Genomic DNA, 20608 nt, shown 5'->3' with positions numbered 1-20608 from the left:
AAGTGTAGGCTATTTAAGGTAGCTGGATTTTCCAGTATAGCCTACAGCCAGTTGGATTGAGATCAGATAGTGTGTGTGTGTGTGTGTGTGTGTGTGTGTGTGTGTGTGTGTGTGTGTGTGTGTGTGTGTGTGTGTGTGTGTGTGTGTGTGTGTGTGTGTGTGTGTGTGTGTGTGTGTGTGTGTGTGTGTGTGAGAGAGAGAGAGAGATCCCTTTGAATTCAATTGAATTGAGAGAGATAAAGAGAGAGAGAGAGAGAGAGAGAGAGAGAGAGAGAACCCCTCCCCTCCCTCTTCTTGTGGTCGTGCGTACGGGAGAGCGCAGCAGCGGTCCGTACGCCCGTCCGGGAGTTCCCTCTGTTGGACACTATAGAGAGGAGGAGGCTGAGGAGGACCAGCGACCACCCTGACCACACACCACCACCACCACACCACCAACACCAGGATGAGTGCACAACAACAATGATTACTGACGGTCCAGGTTAGAGCCGAGGGAGCAAACGGACTGAGGGACACGGACACACACAGAGAGAGAGAGGATCGAGTGGTAATAACCTGTTGTTTGTTTTCTTTTTCTGTTTTTCTCCGTTTTTCCCCCCGTGCTGATCGCCGATGTTCACTGTTCAGGGGACAATAGGTGGAATAATTAACAGCCGTTGCAAAAATATTAACAAACCTTCCTTTACCGTTCCACTTGCGGGATATAGTAGGCCTATATTTTTCTTATGATGGAAAAAAATGAATTGGATATGCCTAGCCTAAGCTTTAATTGGGTGAGAGCGTGTACTGTAGGCTGCAGCCTGAGCCTGCATGACCGTGATTTTCTTTTGTTTAAGAGAAGCGTGTGTTGGCTATATGTTGTCTTGTATTAAATAGGCATATGCATAGATTTATTTTAATTTGTGGTCAAGCTTAATTTGCACCCTAAACATTACATTCTTTGTTTTTTTTTTGTTTTTTCGTTTTGTTTTTTGTTTCCGCTTCGGCGCTTCCCCCACACATTCTCGTCTGACAAAAAGAATATATCAAATTAAGAGAATTTGCTTCTGCTGACCTTTCCTGAAATAGAATGAATGGCTGAAATTCGTGTATTAGCCTACTTTGGTAACTCACGAATTGTGTGTGTAAACGTATTCATATTATTAGCCTACATTCAATTATGTCTGCAGCTGTTGCTGACTGTCCAGGGCATGGTCCAGGGTCCATTTACTCCAGACTGTGTGTGAACTGTGAAAGGCTTTGATCGCCACCTGCTGGCTGAAAAAATAGGCCTTTTTAGGCGACCTAAGCTGTTAGTTAGCCTTGTCACTCTGCCAAAAGGCAGCAGCAGCTATATCAGGTCATTCATTACTAGAATAGTAAGCCTACAGACAGTAAAACACCACGTCTCTATTTAACCTTTAGTCACTATATGTAGTCTCCGCGCACATTTGCTGCATTGGATGCCTAATTGTGTAATTGGGCAGGATGAAAGCACTGAATGTTTGCCTTCTACCTTAATATCTATGCCTTTAACCCCCGCTTTCATCGTTTGGGACCTGACTGAGCCTTTTTGCCTCTTAGAGAATGGATAGGCCAACAGCAGGCCTACACAGGACCTGACTGTTAGAGAATGGATAGACCAACTGTACCGTCCATAAGCCTATATTACACAGGGATACAGAGGAGGCAGGCAGCCTGATTAGCTCTGGTGACAGCACTGTACTGTGTTACTGTTTGAACAGTCTCTCTCTCTCTCTCTCTCTCTCTCTCTCTCTCTCTCTCTCTCTCTCTCTCTCTCTCTCTCTCTCTCTCTCTCTCGCTCTGTGTGTGTGTGTGTGTGTGTGTGTGTGTGTGTGTGTGTGTGTGTGTGTGTGTGTGTGCGCGCGTGCGTGCATGTGTATGGTATTGTTTCCAGAGGGAGACAATATCAATACTCATTTAAAGTGATCTATTGTGTGACAGTGTATGTGTCTCATATACATGCCTGCATTTGTGTGTGTGTGTGTGTGTGTGTGTGTGTGTGTGTGTGTGTGTGTGTGTGTGTGTGTGTGTGTGTGTGTGTGTGTGTGCGTGCGTGCGTGCGTGCGTGCGTGCGTGCGTGTGTGCGTGCGTGTGTGTGTGTGAGTTTACCAAAAACAAAATCAATAACCCTTCCAGAATAATCCATTGTGACAATACTGTGCTATTTAGCCCTTCTTCTGTGACTCTAAAAGCTGAATGGTTGTTATTGAGCCATATGGATCCATCCCAGACAGATCTGTTATAATATGACTCCATCACAATAAAACATGGGAGTCTATCCTTCACATATAAAATGGGGGAACAGTCTCCCTTTACACTTTGAAAATAATTATGAAACACACTGCAAGCACATTCAAGCCTGAGGCGCCAGTGTTTTAAGTCACAGAAGCACATAAAAAAAACACATATATTTTGTTGGCTGTAGTCCCCCAGGGGTCTATATATACCAGGCTCCCTCCTTTTTCTCCAATACCAAATATCTTCTTGTTAAATAGCAGATCTACAAGTTATTTTTGCCAAATGTCTCTTATGACCAAATATGCCTTTTATTTGTTTGGATGATATCATTACATAACACTGATTCTGTATCTGTGCTATATTAAAAAAAAAGGATCAACACACATCCTCTATAATGCTCTAATGTCGCCAATGAATGATTCAGCATAGCTCATCTTTTACATCTAAATACATTATACCTAATACATATTGTGCATGTCTTTGTCTCAACTCATGTATTTATGCATGAGGTGTAACTGTGTTATATTACAAATAATATGTTTACAGGTAAATACAGCTGATGCGAATAACATTAATGAAGTACGTGTTACGGAGTGTCAGCTGGACAGATCCTGTACATTTAATTTTATGCTGGCACACAGAAACACCTACAGTGAAGGAAACACCCGCACCTACAGTTAATGTTATTACATCTGCTGCATATATTTTGTGAGCGTTAATGTTAGATGTATTTGTATAATTGTTAATCTATCCTTGACCTGGTGGAGTCCAAATCAAGCCTTCAGATGAGTATAAAAGGCTGCCAGCAACAAAGAGATTGAATTGGTGTTGGGATGAGGGCTAGCCAGCTAGACATCACTATGTCGCTTGTATTTTGTACTAATTCCAGCTGCTAAGACGGAGATTTTAACACAAAGTATCAATATAAATCTATTGCTCAGCCCTATTGTCGAGATAGCTGCTGGGAAAAGGGTCCATGCTGCCAATGACATATAGAAATCTTTTGGGTCATATTGTGTCTATGATGTTTTCTGTTCTGTTATTTTGTGATCTGGCTATTGTCCTGGCAACACAGTGAACTAGGTATTCAGGGAGTGTAAGGCTGCATGCGTGCTTGTCTAACTCAACTTCTCTGTCACTCAATCATGCATTTAATTCATTCATTTTCTCATTACGTATGCCTCACACACAATGCACATCATTTATACACTACACACACACTGGCGCAAATACACACATATACTGACGCAAATAAACACAAACCCAAGAACAGATGCAAACACACACACACACACACACACACACACACACACACACACACACACATGCAAACACACACACACACACACACACACACACACACACACACACACACACACACACACAAACAAACACGATGACTTGTAAAGTTTGATATCACCTATAAAGCGACAGTTTGTTTTGGTGATTTTTTGTTTCATGTTTCCCTGTTGTGTTTGTGCTCACAGGTCCTCAATCACCCCCAAGGTCCCCTGCCTCTCCTCTCCACCAACAACAAACTGCCAGGTGTGTCTCTCTCTCTCTTCATCATGTGTATCCCAGATTGGATGTAGTGCCTGCACTGTAAAGCCCCAAGCATTCATTCAACTCTTAAAAATAATGATCCATTTGGATCCATTTTTGAGCGGTGGTAAACCGCTCCATAGAGTGGCTGTGCGTGTGTCTGTAGCCTTTTTCCTCAGCGTTTTGCCATCGCAAAACGTGTGTGTGTGTAGCATAGCCTGTACATCCTAGACTCAAATCCTAGTCTGAAGATGTTATGCAAGCACGACCACCGCTCACTTCACATTGGGTGTGATTTTTTATAGTTAGAGTTAAATGAACACTGGGGATTTTACTGTGTGACCTTGACAGAGTCTGTAGCAGGGTGAAGTGTTCATCCTTGCGTGTGTACTGTGTGTGTGTGTGTGTGTGTGTGTGTGTGTGTGTGTGTGTGTATGTGTGTGTGTGTGTGTGTGTGTGTGTGTGTGTGTGTGTGTATGTGTGTGTGTGTGTGTGTGTGTGTGTGTGTGTGTGTGTGTGTGTGTGTGTGTCTGTGTGCGCGTGTCCTCGTGTCCTCGTGCAGTGATGGGATCGGTGGGGGCAGAGCGCCGGAGGCCCACGCCGGCTCAGACTCCAGAGGAGAGGGATGGATGGAGGGAGCCAGGGAGAGAGGGATGGAGGGAGGGGAGGGAGAGCAGCAGCGTGGTGCAGAGCTACAGCTTTGACTCCTATCAGCTGGAGGAGGAGGAGATCACCAAAGACGCCCCGGAGAGAGGGGTGTTGGCTCTGTCCGAGCCTGGTGAGTGAGTGTGTGTGTGCGTGCGTGCGTTTGTGCGTGCGTGTGTGTGTTTGCGTGTATAGATAGATTGTTGATAGAAAGACAGACAGACACATGGGACATTATAAAGCAAATAGCATTTTGAGGGGACAGACTGTGACACAGGAAGCCGTTTGTACAACACGGGTGCTAATCATGTTACGGTGAAATTGGCGTGTTGCCCGGTTACACAGGTCATGCTCAGGTCAATCAAATCAGCGACCAAGGACAAAACAGCAAGGTCTAAAGAAACCCCTCCCCACTGCCCCTACAGCCCCCACGTCATTGCTTTACCTCAGTGTTCCCCTCTGTTTCACTCTCCGTCTGCCATTCTCTGTCTGTCTATCTGTTTATTGCCTGCCCTGTTTCCTTTTCCTTTACTGTCTATGCCTCTAGTTAGGGAAAATTAGCAGAATACCTGTCAAATCTGGGAATAAATTCCTTTCCAAACAATTTCTTCACCAATGTGTTCGTCTAGTAACATAATATTATCTAACAAAGATTGAAATTCAACATCCCTAGGAAAATCTTTGTCAGCTTGGGTAATTCTGGGTCTCATTCACTTATTATACACTAATACTCTAAGGGAAAAAATTACTCCCAAAAATATGCTTTAAGTGGAATGTGAGGGGTCTAACTAGGTGTTTGTAATTATTCTGAATCCATTGCAAGCATTTGTTTTGCACGAACAACATTCCTTGGGCTAAAAATGGACCCCCATACCACTGTGAAAAGTGATGACTCATCACTAAACCATCATTTTTATTTATTGTTTTTAGCCCAATGAATGTTTTCCGTGCAAAACAAATGCTTGCAATGGATTCAGAATAATTAAAAACACCTAGTTAGACCCCTCACATCCCACTTAAAGCATATTTTTGGGGAGTAATTTTTTCCCTTATAGTATAGTGTATATGAGTGAATGAGACCAATACTTACCCTAGCTGTCAAAGATTTTCCTAGGGATGTTGAATTTCAATCTTTGTTAGATATGTTACTATAGACACCTTTACAAACACATTGGTGAATAAATCGTTTGGTAAGGAATTTATTCCCAGGTTTTTATTAATATTCCCTGACTACTCAGAGTGTAGGCAACAGAATGGAGAGGATACACAATCGATGGAAGCTTTTTACCCTCTAGTGATGCCAGGAGACAACATTCTTTCTAGCATAGTGCAATGTCTTTGCAATCCTGCTCCTGCTGTAGGTGCAATCACAGCACTGTGTTCCCACTGTGCATCAGACAATCGTTTTTATGCATGTTGTTTTGATTACCGTTATTAATTAGCAAATAATAAATGACAGCATTATTGTTTGATTAACACCAACAAACACCAATGTTCTCCCCTAAGATCTCACTGCCACGAATGTTAAGATTATTTCAGATAGTCAGTGTCCAGAGTGATAGGAAAGGCGAGATAGAGAGGGGGATGACATGCAACAGTTATTCTCGCCCCCCATGGGGGAGACACAAAAACACCCTTAGTATAAGAAATACGAATAACGGTCTCTCTAGAGACTGTTATTGAGCCTATAGCGAGGACTCTGTGGGTTCCTTTAGGGGGGGTCTAAATGGACCCATACAAGTATGTAACTCTGACAGTGTACAAACGGAACCAAATGAACCCTAACTGGTCCATTTGGTTCCATTTGTACACTGCCAGAGTTAAGGGGAGACCTTGAAATGTAAAAGTTTGAGAAACACTGGGCTAACCAACCATATTTTCTTCTCTAATCTCTGTCCACCTCTTTCCCCTTTCTCCTACCTGTTGTCGTTCCGCCCCACCTAGCCTTTGAAGAGCCGATTCCTGACGACCGTTACCATGGCATCTACTTTGCGATGCTGCTGGCTGGAGTGGGTTTCCTGCTTCCCTACAACAGCTTCATCACTGATGTGGACTACCTGCACCACAAGTTTGAAGGTAGAAACTAAAACAGTGCTTCTCAAACCTTTTCATGTCAAGGACCCCTCGTCTCAAAAATACTTTGTGCCAGGGACCCCCAGAAAAAGATTTGCACAAATGATTTGCACAAATGTCCAAGATTTTTCAAAAATAGCGTGGCGCAAGTGTCAATTTAAAATGCTGTTTGTGTTCATGCACACAGACTACTACACACATGCATACATACACGCAAACAAACTCACAGGTACTCAGATTCACACACACATACTGTACATGCACTGGCGCACACACGTATGGACAGATAAATACATTTGCTTGCTTTTATGGTTGTCCATCAAACCTGATGATGATTTCTGCTGTATGAGTTTGCACGCACGCAAGCGTGTACTTACACAATATATACGGTACACCTAATGTTAAATACTATCAGTCTCTCTCTCTCTCTCTCTCTCTCTCTCTCTCTCTCTCTCTCTCTCTCACATGCACGCACACACACAAACACATCGTCACTGTCGAGGAAGCTTAAGGTACACTCTTTCCACTGCCTATAATGCCTGTATGTGTAACCTGTAGCTCTGCATCACTGTGGTGTGTGTACTTGCAGGTACGTCCATCGTGTTTGACATGAGTCTGACGTACATCATGGTGGCTCTGGTGGCTGTCATCCTCAACAACGTGCTGGTGGAGAGACTCAGCCTCCACACCAGGATCACAGTGGGTGAGTGTCACATCAGCTGCTGTCAAATGTCACCACTTAGCAATCCCACACACAGGGACGTGCAGAGAATGTTAGAGAGGCAGGGGCTGACATTTCTAAAAGGGCCTTTTGGTGAAAATATTGAAAATAGCAGACCTCCAAGCTCACAACGCGTCGCGCTGCGACGCGTTGTGAGCTTGGAGGTCGGCCATTTTCGGTGCTTCATACCACACTGAACTACTGTAAGCATAGTCAATACTGGAGGTGTGGCATACCGTACGACAGTCAAATCCTCCGTAAAGGGGTTGTAAGTCAGTGGTTCTCAACCAGTGGGCCGTGGGGGTATTGCAAGTAGGCCCCCAAATAATTGCCAAAACACTTAAGACTTTTATGATAATATAACATTAATATAACATATATACAGTATGTTAAAAAACTAAACTGAGAACAACTGGTGTAAGTTACAAAAGGCTATAGTGTTTGTTCAGTAACAGGGGCCTCCCATCTCTCCAGCTCTTTAGTGAACAGAACATACATTTTCAGGTCCAGATACCAATTTCATTCAATCAGGAGAGTGAGGTCTTACAGAATTCACCATAAACAAGTGAAATTGGAATTGATGGCAAAATAAATAAATATGCAGACAAAATTGGAACTGGTACATTATAAAATTAAAGCTGACACATTTGCTTTGTAGGGTTCACTCTCCTTGATTGAATACAATTGGAATCGCACCTGAAAATGTTATTTTCTGTTCCATTCGTACACTTAATGGCGTTAAATTAACATTCTATGCAGAGAGTCAATTCTTTCTCTGAGATACTCCCCAAAAAGCAGAATACATTTTGCGGAAGACACCCTAATATAAAAACATGGTCTCATGCTGATTAAATTTCCTTCAGTATGCTAATTCTATTCCGCTCATTTTCTGAAAGGGCCCCCAGGGACTCACTCTAGTCTAGTGCTACGGGGTAGACGATGCAGAACAAAATGACAAGTGAATAATACACTTTGCAATAATTCTTCCTTGTAGTTTCAGCCTTGCAGTGATTAAAACCAGGGTCTCTGTCAGGGTTTATGAGACCACAAGGGACTCTTTTCCATGGTGTAGAAATGTTTCTCCCCTTTGATGTTCTCTGTTGTTTATTTGTCGGCCATGACAACATTTGCTATTTGAGGAAAGATGAATACATATTTAATGTATGTACTTTATTGTCTTAATACATACATTACAAACAAAAAGGAAAAGGTTCAGGACAGCAGCTTGTTCCCTTAAATAATGTATTGGTCTCTCAATAATTATTTTGGAGGTATACTGTACCTCATGTACCCTTGTTGGTACCTATACATTATTGAAGGGAACAAGCTTCTGTCCTGATACTTTCTTATCATTTTTTATTTATTGTGATCTTATAAAGTTATTCTGTATTATTGAAGCACCAGCACCTCTTCAAAACATATATTCATCCCATTGGGATTGTTTTAATATTTAGTATACCTTTCCAGTGTTTCTCAAATGGGGTTACGTGTATTTGAGGCATTTGAGGCATTTTGTTCCAAAAATGTGTTTGGAAAAAGTCGACCTGCTGGTGGCGCTATAACAGGCCAATGTGAAAAGGGTGGCATTTGTTCCTTGACCTAGTGGGAATGTGCGTGCAGAATTTCTCTGTAATCACAAGCTACGTTCATTATTTAAGTGATTTTGTTCAAAATGGACCAATCCTGCAAACTTTGGAAGCCAATGTTAGCCAATTAGGATGGAATATGAAATATCGGACAGATCTGTCTTGATCACATGACTATAGAGATACTGTGTACTGATTTATATGATTTTTGGATAAAATCTCAAGGAATAATAGGAAAAAAAGTGTTTTACACAAGTCGGCCTCCAGGTGGCGCTATAAAAGGCAGATGTGAAAAAAGCAGGGCAAAGGTTTTTCCTTGGCCTCTAGGGAGTGCACATACAAAGTTGTACACTGATCAGTGGAGTTATAGGTAAAAACACGAATCGGCCTGTTATAGCGCCACCATGAGGCCGATTTGAAAACATTTAAGTGGCATTTATTCCTCTGCCTATTGGGAATGTGCATGCACAATTTTACCAAAATCGCATACTGCGTTCATGATTTCAGGCATTTTATTCAAAACTGACCAATCCTGCTAACTTTGGAAGCCAGTTTTAGCCAATCAGGATGGAATATGGAAAATCGGACAGATCCATGTCGATCACCTGACTGTAGAGACAATGTCTACCGATTTGCGTGATTTTTGGACAAAATCTGTAGGAGTACTGGCAATAGTTAGTTTTGCAAACAACGGCCTCCTGGTGGCGCTAGAACAGGGCCATGTGAAAAATGTGGGGCAGAGGTTCTGAATTGGTATCCAGGGAGTGTGTGTGCCCAGTTTGGCAGCGACCGGGCCAACGGCGCCGGAGATTAGCTGGTAACGGACGGACGGACGGACGGACGCACGGACGGACGGACGCACGGACGGAGGGGAAAACATACTCTCCCCCATGCCTTCGGCTGGTGGAGACAGTCATGCTTGTTCATAGTGAAAGAATTAACTACAATTGAATTAGGAGGGGGAAAACATTTACTGTTATGTTTAATGAAGACACATGGAGAAACGTGATATGAGCCTGAGTTGTTAACCCAAATTACATAGTACCAGGCAACTGTGATATGTTTTAAAGTTGTTTGGAAGTTATTGACATGAAAACTTGACTGAAATATTATGACCACAGTGTTGAAAACAAGAAAAGGAGGCACTGTCTGAAACTCTTTCACCCCATTTCTTATTTGTTATTTTATATTCTTGAAATGGGGGTTTATCATAGCATCATATAACACTATTTATTTATATTTTAATTGCAGTTTTATAAGCAAAATGTTGTTGTCGGGTAAAGGGGGTACTTGGATTCCGAAATCATGGAAAGCGGGTACTCAAGCCAAAAAAGATTGAGAAACACTGCCCTATACTGTACTGTACTGTACTGTACAGTATATCCACGATTGTGCTGTCAAACAATGAAACAATATGGAATCTATGAAAAGCTTGTGGGGGTCCCTGCTTCATCTCTCTCTCAACTAAGGGGTCCTTGGCCTGAAAACGTTGAAGACCCCTGGGCTACTGTATTTCACAGCATACATAGTACATATACATGGTTCTTTATTGAGAATGACGGTTAGAAAGTTGACAGTTAGACCAAAGTGCGTTAACAACTGCACCATCCTGGTTATGATCAAGAAGAATATTGAGCAAGGAGAGGTCAGATATGTCACATTCTAAGCACCAGGAGACAAAACTGGAGCAGAGGAGTTGATGGAATGTAATGGAAGTCAATGGGAGCCAGGTGGACAAGTGCATGAATGAACACTATTTGAATTAAAGAACAAGGACAACCTGAGTGCTCTCGGTTAGAGTTCATAAAGTGACAACTCCAGGTGCTCCAAGAGATGCTCATGAAGTCAATAAAAATCCATAGATGAAAGGAAGCCAATTCGGCAAACTCCAAGCACACTGTGGACAAGCAGAGATAAAGGTTTAAGATTTTTTTTTTTTTATTAAAGGCCTTTAACATTTACAAGTTTTAAAAACAATGCAACCGCCAAAGAATGGCGACCGCTTTTGATACTACAGGGCTTTTAGCTACACTCTGAGGAAGACCCACTGCGGATGGAAATCGGTACAGTATGTGGCATGAGACATTAAAGACATTTTAACCTTTATCCATGCTCGCCTGGAGTGTGCTTGTAGTTCATCTAATTGACTTCCTGTCTATTGAATTATTGTAACCTTTGACAAATAATCGGTTCAGTGAAATAAGAAATAAGAAGACATATCGCACGTTGTTTTCTCTTTTTTCCTTCCCTTCCTAAAATATTCAGGTCGGGGTTCGGATTTGGCATTTGTTGTGTGTGTGTGTGTGTGTGTGTGTGTGTGTGTGTGTGTGTGTGTGTGTGCGTGCGTGCGTGCGTGCGTGCGTGCGTGCGTGCGTGCGTGCGTGCGTGTGTGTGCACACAGTGTGATAAGGTTAGAGCCTGTCTATCTCTCTATTCCTTATTTTCTCCTCTCTATCTCTATCCATCTCTCTGTCCTCCCTCTCTCCCTCTATTTCATGTTTGTAAGAATGTATTCATGTCAAGGATTGTAATTTGGCCACAACCCCCCTTAAGGGGTTTGTGGCTGGGTTGTTAAAATGTTTCAAAACCATTCCACATTTTTCTTCAAGATTATTTGAAAATAGCCAGTGTTTATAGGGCTAAAGTGGTTAAACCAGGGGTGTCCAAACTTTTTTCAAAGGGGGCCACATTAGAACATATTAAAACACCCAAGGGCCGACTATATCTCCTGACAAAATTTACTTTTGGTTGGACCATAACAAAGTCACTTACATATGCATCGCAATTACAATATTTACTGTGTCAAAATCAATATTTCATATTAATGGTCTTTTGTCAGGTGTGTCCTCTGAACAAATCACAAATAACTCACATCACCAAATGCTACCAGATGTGCAAGGTAAAAGGTACAACAAAATAGCTGTAACTATACAATATTCATGTTTGACAGTGCTGGCGGGCTGTTTATAGTAGGCTACAATGTTGGAATGAAGCCATGGGCCGTACAACATTTGTCATCGGGCACACTTTGGACACCCCTGGGTTGAACCCATTTTGAAGCTATATGAACTAGTTTAGCTGGGGACCCCCCCCCCACCCCCAAGGACCCCCAGTACTATCCACTGCTCTCTGTCCTTCAGGTTATATCTTGGCATTGGGTCCTCTGGTCTTCATCAGTGTGTTTGATGTGTGGTTGGAGAAGTTCACCATCAGACAGGCCTACGTCTTCAACCTCATCTCAGTGGGGGTGGTGGCCTTTGGATGTACAGGTAATCACAAGCACACGATGTGTTGTTTTTTCATCTCTGACATCACTGTGATATCACTGTGATATCAGGGGAACCACACTACCAGAATATGTAGATCCCTGATGTCATCAATATTAAGCTCATATCTAACAGGACTTCATATGGGAATGCCCATATGGAGGCCACATCGGCCACATACCGGTACCACACTAACAGAATCCATATATGGCCAAGACAGATGGCCAAGACAGCCCTTGTCTGTGTGGCTACAGACAGGGATCTCCATATATGGGCATAAAAGGGATTGTATTTATGATGTCAGATGTCATAGACGTCATAGGACTTTCACATAACGAATAATTGAGTAAGCATGTTTGGGGTCTCACAGCATATCTCCATATACAGTACATGGATCTCCATATATGGGTACCAGGGGTCTCCATATATGGGTAATTGGTCCGATATACATCACTGGCCAGATGGCCAAGACATGGCGTGGTCACTTGTCGCCCTTAGGCGTCTTACTGGTTGTAGTTGATAGTAGACTAAATAATATTTCAACTCCACCGCTCAATTTGTACGTTTTCCTGCACCAAAAATATCTGACCCATAAGATCACAAGTTGTGATCTTGTAGATCTGCTATTTTCAGCACCCGACACCGGCATACAACAGTCCAAGTATTAAGCAGGCTTCAGTGGTGGTATTTTAACCTTAAAGTTGTACCATGTAACTTTTTTTATAAAACAAATCTTAAAATTGTCCTAACTGTTAAATCGCTAAAGTTTTAGAACACCCACTCCGTTATTTTCAGCTTCTGAAGCCTTCTCTTTATATGTTTTCTTCTTAGCAGTGACAGGGGCGGGATTTCGCGCCAAAATGACGTAATCTGCATCATCTGTATACGTTGTGTATACGTTGCCCAATCACATCGCCGATCATGCACACATGGTACACTACCGGCCAATCACAGCTTATCTGCTCTGGTCTCCAGGAAGCGCCTCCGCTTGGCTACAGTGTTTACCATGGTGAAGGATTTTAACCTCTTAATCCACAAATCCTGGCCAGAAAATTACGTTCTACCATGCGTTCTACCCCTCCACGGATTACTATCGGTTGCGGTGGTTTGCGGTGCCGCTCCGGTGGTCCGCGGCGGTGGTCCGCGACGACTCCGGCCGAAAAACGGCCGAAAAAAGCAATACCGCTACTGACCACTAGTTGAGCAACTTACACAGTATAGCTTTAAAGTCTTTGGTAGTTTTACAGATTTGAAAAGAAAAGATTGTAAAGAAAGATTTTCTTGACACACATGTTATTATTTATTTATTTATTTTTAATCTAATACTGATGCTACCGATGTTACTTTACACTGACAACTGCATTTCCCCACTGTAGTATTGTAGTAGGAATATAGCACATAGCCATACCCATCCCTACTGACACGTAGCGCTAGTAGGGATGGGATGATATTAAAATTTCATATTGATTATTGTGACCAAAGATCACAATTACGATATTATCATGATAATCAAAATATCCCCAACATCCATTATCCTGAGACATTTGCCCAAAAAGTAGCAGATCTAAAAGCTCACAACGTGTCTGTGAGCTTGCAGATCCGCTATTCTTTTGGCAAAGACATTTGATAGAGAGTAAAAAACTATATCAAGTACGTATAAGTACCTTTTACCAATTATAGAGGGTTTAATATAAGTGGTACCGGATAGGCGGATATATAGCTTGGCAAATAAAAGCTGGATTGATCCCAGTGCATGATGGAGGACGATATCACGATACATTAAATCTCCACGATACCATAATTGTGAGTGTTTCTTATCACGATAAACGATAATATCGCTTATCGTCCCATCCCTAAGCGCTAGGGTTTCCCGTTATTTCTTGTGTTTGGACTCACTGGACTCACAGTGTTCAATGAGCTTCGTGTGTTAATCATGGTGTCATTAAAGTGTTGACTCTCTCACTCCACTGTTTGCACTGATAAGAACATCCTCGTTTCATTCCCAGTGCAGCAGTCCAGTTTCTATGGTTACATGGGGATGCTGCCCAAGCGCTACACACAGGGGGTGATGACTGGAGAGAGTAAGTACTGAGAGAGACACACACGCACGCGCACGCAAACACACACACACACACACACACACACACACACACACACACATACACACACACACACACACACACACACACACACACACACACACACACACACACACACACACACACGCACACACACACGCACACACATTCTCTCTCTCTCTCTCTTGAGCTGGGATATTTACTTTGTGGAAGAGTGTTTGTATATCTCTCAGTCTGTCTGTCTGTCTGTCTGTCTGTCTGTCTGTCTGTCTGTCTGTCTGTCTGTCTGTCTGTCTCTCTCTCTCTCTCTCTCTCTCTCTCTCTCTCTCTCTCATTGTCTTAGATCAGTGGATATCAAAGTTATCATCATTTCAAAGACCCCCATAACGCTTGAGAGACCCATAAGGTTCATTTGGTTCCATTTGTACACTCTTTCTTCGTTTCATTGAAATACATTGACCAGACGTCCCGCCGTACCGAGGTTAGGCGGGAACAGTCGCACTCAAATCTGCGCGTGTGCAGCTGCTTTTTTCAAAGGAACGCAGAGGGTCCCTTGAGCCCACTTAGACCCTGCTTCTAATATTTCATTGTCAATCTCTCTGCTCTGCCCTCCCTCCTGACATCCTTAAAGGGGAAGACCACCCATTTTCAATATTGAACTATGTCATTAATATACCGTAGAGGAGTGGAAAAAGTGTGATGTCATCACATTGTGATTTGCAATACAAACCCCAAAATCAATCCTCCAGTTCTAGGCAATACAGAAGAGGGGGAACTTTTTTTTTTTCGCCACACAACTCCTCTAAGGTATATTAATGACATAGCTCAATATTGAAAATGGGTGGTCTTCCCCTTTAAATGCTCAGATTTCTGTTCTCTCCCTTTCTCAGTTTCTCTCCCTCATTTCTCCATTTGATTATCCATTGAATAATTTAACTCATTAAGACCTGGAATTATTTTATACTTTAGCTATGGAAAAATAGCAGATATACAAGCTCACAGAGCAGCACCGAGTGCCACGCTTCAAGCTTGTAGATCTGCTATGTTTGAAAAATGTGTGCAAATCTTTGAATGTATCTTTTTAAAAGTGAACATTTGTAACTCAAATATTTGCTTCTGGGGGGTCCCTTGGTACATAATATTTTGAGACAGGGTTGGCGGCCAAATACTCAGGGGGTCCTTGACGTGAAAAAGTTTGAGAACCACTCACATAGAAAGAAACCTTATCGGGTCGAAAACATTCAAAGACTTGTGTATAAAATAATGTTCAAGATTTTTCAAAAATAGCAGATCTACAAGCTCGCAGCGTGGCACTCTGTGCCACGCTGTGAGCTTGTATATCTGCTATTTCTTTTATAGCTAAAGCATAAAATAATGGTTACATTGCGTTCCCGGGCCTTAATTCATACAAATGAATAAGTAATGAAAGTGTTTGTGACGTCTCTCTCTCTCTCAGGCACGGCGGGGGTGATCATCTCTCTGTCTCGCATCTTCACCAAGCTGCTGATCAAGGACGAGAGGAAGAACACGCTCATCTTCTTCCTGGTGTCCATCGCCATGGAGATGCTCTGCTTCCTGCTCCATCTGGTGGTCCGCCGCTCGCGCTTCGTCCACTACTACACCCACCAGGTCCAGGGCAAAGGTCAGGGCAAAGGCCATGACCCCCGCGATAACGGGACCGGATACAGGGTCCACCACGATGTCAGCGCAGAGGAAATAAGATTTGTAAGTTTTCGGGTGGTTTGTCATCATTATATTGTGAACGTGCACAAGGGATGTGTGATGTGTGGTACAGTGCAGTGGCGTCAGTTCAGAAAAAGCTAAGGTATGGCAACATGACTGGTGTCTTGCACGCGCGCCTTCGCGCGTGCAAATGGTTGTTCAAGTGCACCTAAACTTGGCATGTTAGTAAACGTGCCACAATTAACAATAATGAATTGCACCTGTGCAGCTGACTTGCGGAACCTGGGAATATACCATTTTGTCAAGATGGGGAGTATACAAGTGTGGAGAATATAATTATAATACCTTGTTAACCTACCTTGCATTTGTAGTTATTTTACTGTAATTTAACAACATAATAACCAGCACAGATAGACAAGGAGACATTCATGGATTTATATTTAAAAGTAACTTTTATTTTCCCCCCTGGACCCAGGGTATGGCAGCTGCATACCCCTGCCATACCCAATTGACGCCCCTGCTTTTGTGACGCACATTATAACATGCCCAGAATATAGATACACTATAGGGTTCATGTGGTTCATGTGGAGGGTAAACTCGCACAGGGTCACGCAAGTACACCGTTTGCTGAGAGGGACTGTGTGATTCAGACATGGGTATTTGTCTTTGTTTGCTATAGAAGTATACTGTGTGTATTTGTGCACACGCAAGGGTGAGTCACTTTGTAAGTGTGTGCCATTGTATGTGTGTGACAAAAAAATGTGTGTTATTGTGTACCTGTTCAAGTGTGTGTGTGTGTGTGTGTGTGTGTGTGTGTGTGTGTGTGTGTGTGTGTGTGTGTGTGTGTGTGTGTGTGTGTGTGTGTGTGTGTGTCCTTATGGACAGACGTGTTTAAGCAGTTTAGTTTAGGGTGTATATGCGTAGGTGTGGAGGATGGTACTGTTTGAGTAAGTACCCGTCAAGCACAGAATCATTTATTTAAGCTGTGTGCTTGGGTAATGCGTCAGGTTTTGGCTGCCACTCTGAATACTGAAGAAGGAATTGAGAGAAAGAGGGTAGAGAGAGACAGGGAGATAGGGAAGAGAGGGAGAAACGGACAGAGAGGGTTGGGGGGGCAAAGAGAGAAAGGTGGGAAGAGAGAGAGGGAGAGGGAGATAGAGGAAGGGGGGGGGGTTAACTTACAGTATAGGGTGAGGTAGGCGAGGGAGGGGTAATAGGGGAAGGATGACTCAGAAAGATAAGTGAAACAGAGGAGGGAAGGAAAACATTTTGTGGCAGTGGAAAATAAATGAAACCAATGTCAGTAGAGAAGAACACGAGAAGTACAGAAGACAGAGGCAGTGGCCAAACGAACAGTAATGCAAACCAAAGAAAGATACAGTAGGTAGAGAGATACAGAGGAACGCAGAGAGAATGAGGGATGGGGTAAAGAATTACAAGTTAAAGGATGGATGGATGGATGGTTGACAGACAGACAGACATACAGACAGACAGACAGACAGACAGACAGACAGACAGACAGACAGACAGACAGACAGACAGACTGACTGACTGACTGACTGACTGACTGACTGACTGACTGACTGATACAGTCGATGGATAGATGGAATATGTGATGTAGGGAGAGATAGCATGCACAAAGGGTTATAACAGAGAGAGAGAGATATGTTTGACCCAAACCCTGAATGATGTAATAGAGAGACGAGGAGAGGTGGTGAAGAAGAGGGAACGTTACTCCTGCTGGGACCTTGAAATGTTGAGGATAAATACTCTCTGGACTTCAGAGTTCAGAGCAGCAGTTTGTAAACTAGAATTGCTATAGAGTGACAGTAGCCTCAGAGGACCACCTTCAAACCAACATACAGCACCTCCAGATATCACACTGCTCTCTCTCTCTTTATGTCTCTGTCACTATCTGTCACTCTGTCTCTCTCTATTTGTGTTTATGTAGTATGGTATGACTCAGTATGGTATGACTCAGTATGGTGTGTGTGTGTGTGTGTGTGTGTGTGTGTGTGTGTGTGTGTGTGTGTGTGCGTGCGTGCGTGCGTGCGTGCGTGTGTGTGCACGGCTGTGTGTGTGTGTGTGTGTGTGTGTGTGTGTGTGTGTGTGTGTGTGTGTGTGTGTGTGTGTGTGTGTTTGTTCTTTCATGGTGGGCTTGTACAAGGCCCCTGTGTCCTACAGTTTAGTTGTGGTGAATCTAGGATAGTAAGAATCGTAGGCTGATCTGAGCAGATTCACCTGGATGCTGTATTATATAAACTAACTTGAATACAGACGCCATGCAAAGTTAATGTGGCTCTGTGGGTGTGGGTGTTTTTCGGTGCCTGTGTCTGCAATGTTTAGCTGAGAGGGATGTCTACAGTATCTTTGAAATAGCATAAATGTATTACGTTTATTTTGACAACCAACCAGCAAATCCAGCACAGCCTCTCTGGGTTACGTGATATAAACAGCCTCCTGGGTATTGGAACAAAAACAAGATTTAATGTGCAAAACAACTGACAGTATTTCCTGATAGCATATTGGATGTATTTCTTCTTGTACAGTTTTTCTAAACCCTACATGGACTCATGGCCACCGTTTTGGCAAGCGCACTTAACCACAGTTCCTTCTCTTATTTTTATTTTATCTGCATCAGTCTCAGAAACACACACAGAAATGCCTCTGCTTTGATTATATATACATCATATACATATTATAATTCATCATATAATATACAATGTATGAGCTTGTGTTTACTTAAAATGGTTTTCCTAGATTATGGCCATGCAATTCCTTAGGTTATGGTTACTAGTCCTTACCCGTTCAAAGATATGAGCTCCAAAATGATGTGCAGTGTGTGGGTGGGTTATGGGATGTGCACTGTGCACACAGTATATGAGGGATGGAAAGTAACTTTAACTGGTGCTTGCATGATGTAGGAGCATCAATGTAAGAAACCCGTTTTGTTTAATGGCTACAGAGATACTGTCCCCCCCCACCAGCCCGCCCACCCGCCTGCACACACACCCGCCTGCCTGCACACACACACACACACACACACACACACACACACACACACACACACACACACACACACACACACACACAGAGCTGGTTAAACATTTTGCCTCATGCTAGATGCAGAATAGATGTGCCTCATGCTAGATGCAGAATAGATAGTAGATACACCATAAAAATGCTAATATACAGCATATGATTTGTGAAAGTGACAAACGGGCTTCACAGTTATGTCAGGTGTGTTCATATGCTAATGGTGATGCGATTTCAGATCAATTGCTCCAGCCACTGAGGAGAAACGCGGTTTCAGACAGACACTCACTCAGACATTCGCAAAATTATAGTATAGATATACAGTACACTGCAGATGATGTTCATGTGGTTATAGTATATTAGACACTGCTGAACCCATCTAGAAGGTCAAATGTTTTGACAGTATGACTGTACAAAGTGTGCATGTCTGTAGGTGTGCGTGCGTGCGTCCGTGCATGTGTGTGGTGTGAGTGAGTGAGCGAGCGTATACCGGTACATACGTGTGTGCATGTGCATCCATGCGTGCATGCGCACTTGTGTTTGTACATAGCTGCACAACAAAATCATCTGTCAAATGTATCTTTACAGGTCCATTTTCACACTCTGCAGAGTTAAATGAACACTGAGGGTGTTGCTGTGGCTCTGTGGGTGTGGGTGTGTTTCAGAGCCTGTGTCTGCAAGCTGATTCAGGGAGTTCTTTGTTCTTGTTGCCGGGGGGATACAAGGACTGCTCTGCATTATGTTATAATCAAGGAGAGTGGTTCCTTCTGGCCCACAACTACCTATAATCAACTAATGGCTCTCTACTCTCTCTTGCGCTACCCCTCCCACTCATTTATGCGTGCGTGCGTGCGTGCGTGCGTGCGACCGTGCGTTGGTTCATTTGTGCACTTGTGCGTGGTTCTGTGATTTGGGGTTTGTGTTTATTCTGATGTGCATGTGCATAATGCAAACCTGAGAAAATGAGAGTGAAAAAGAGAGAAACAAAAGAGAATAATTGTCGGAAGAAAGTGTGTGAGAGAGAGAGAGAGACTACTATATGTGTAAATAAACTGGTTCTCTGGCTTATTGCCATCATGCATCAGGGTGGCTTGTCTCTCTCTAACAGGGTTACGTCAGCTTGCAGGACCTCACCACTATTCACTTTAATGGTTGTCTCTATAAAAACCAATGTCAGGCTCAGACGGGAAGCTATTAGAGAAAAAAAGAAAGTTAACTGCGCAAAGTGTGTGTGAGAGTTGTTACGGGAGAATGTGTTCATTCACTGAGGGATAACTATCTCTAATATGGTTTGTTCTAAGATAATCTCATTTTATCATTCTCTGTCTCACTCCGTTTTCATCCTACAGTCCTGAAACAAAACTGTGTTGCTGTTTTTTAGGAAATTGATAAAGCATTTTTCTCAAGTTGATCGGAAGATCACATATTTTCTGTTGTACAAATATGGAGGACAGTGTCGGAGGTCAGTTACTGGAAGATAGAAAAGGCAAAGAAAAAGGAATTATTATATATATTTTTTTTTACTTTTTGCCAGTAATGACATACCCAACATAGGTACACCAGGTTGAAAGGTGTAAATTGCTTAACCAATGAAACGTATTAAGAGCTTGGGTTTCCGCCCAACAACAATATGTTTGACTTCTGCTGGGAGCCAACACAAAAAGGATTGTGTATGGATATTATATTATCATTATATTGCTCTCACTGCCTGTCTCTCTGTACAAGTTCAGAGTAATGTCT

General features: G+C 42.8%; 1 protein-coding gene across 1 annotated transcript in view; it reads left to right on the top strand.

Annotated features, from left to right (window-relative positions):
* The first annotated feature begins 316 nt into the window (after positions 1-316).
* Positions 317-20608, top strand: part of slc29a4a (solute carrier family 29 member 4a) — a 37164-nt gene continuing 16872 nt past the window's right edge. Inside the window, exons 1-8 of the mRNA XM_080724093.1 lie at positions 317-544; positions 3726-3783; positions 4343-4558; positions 6370-6501; positions 7088-7201; positions 11946-12074; positions 14078-14152; positions 15606-15886. Coding sequence (XP_080580219.1) covers positions 4345-4558; positions 6370-6501; positions 7088-7201; positions 11946-12074; positions 14078-14152; positions 15606-15886 — 945 coding nt within the window. The 5' untranslated portion in view covers positions 317-544; positions 3726-3783; positions 4343-4344. The remainder of the gene's footprint in view (positions 545-3725; positions 3784-4342; positions 4559-6369; positions 6502-7087; positions 7202-11945; positions 12075-14077; positions 14153-15605; positions 15887-20608) is intronic.

This window comes from Nannobrachium achirus, assembly GCF_963921795.1.
Source record: "Nannobrachium achirus genome assembly, chromosome: 4".
In the NCBI taxonomy this organism is placed as follows: domain Eukaryota; kingdom Metazoa; phylum Chordata; class Actinopteri; order Myctophiformes; family Myctophidae; genus Nannobrachium; species Nannobrachium achirus.
The sequence above is the reverse complement of the archived record's forward strand: the minus strand, read 5'-3'. Positions and strand labels throughout refer to the sequence as shown.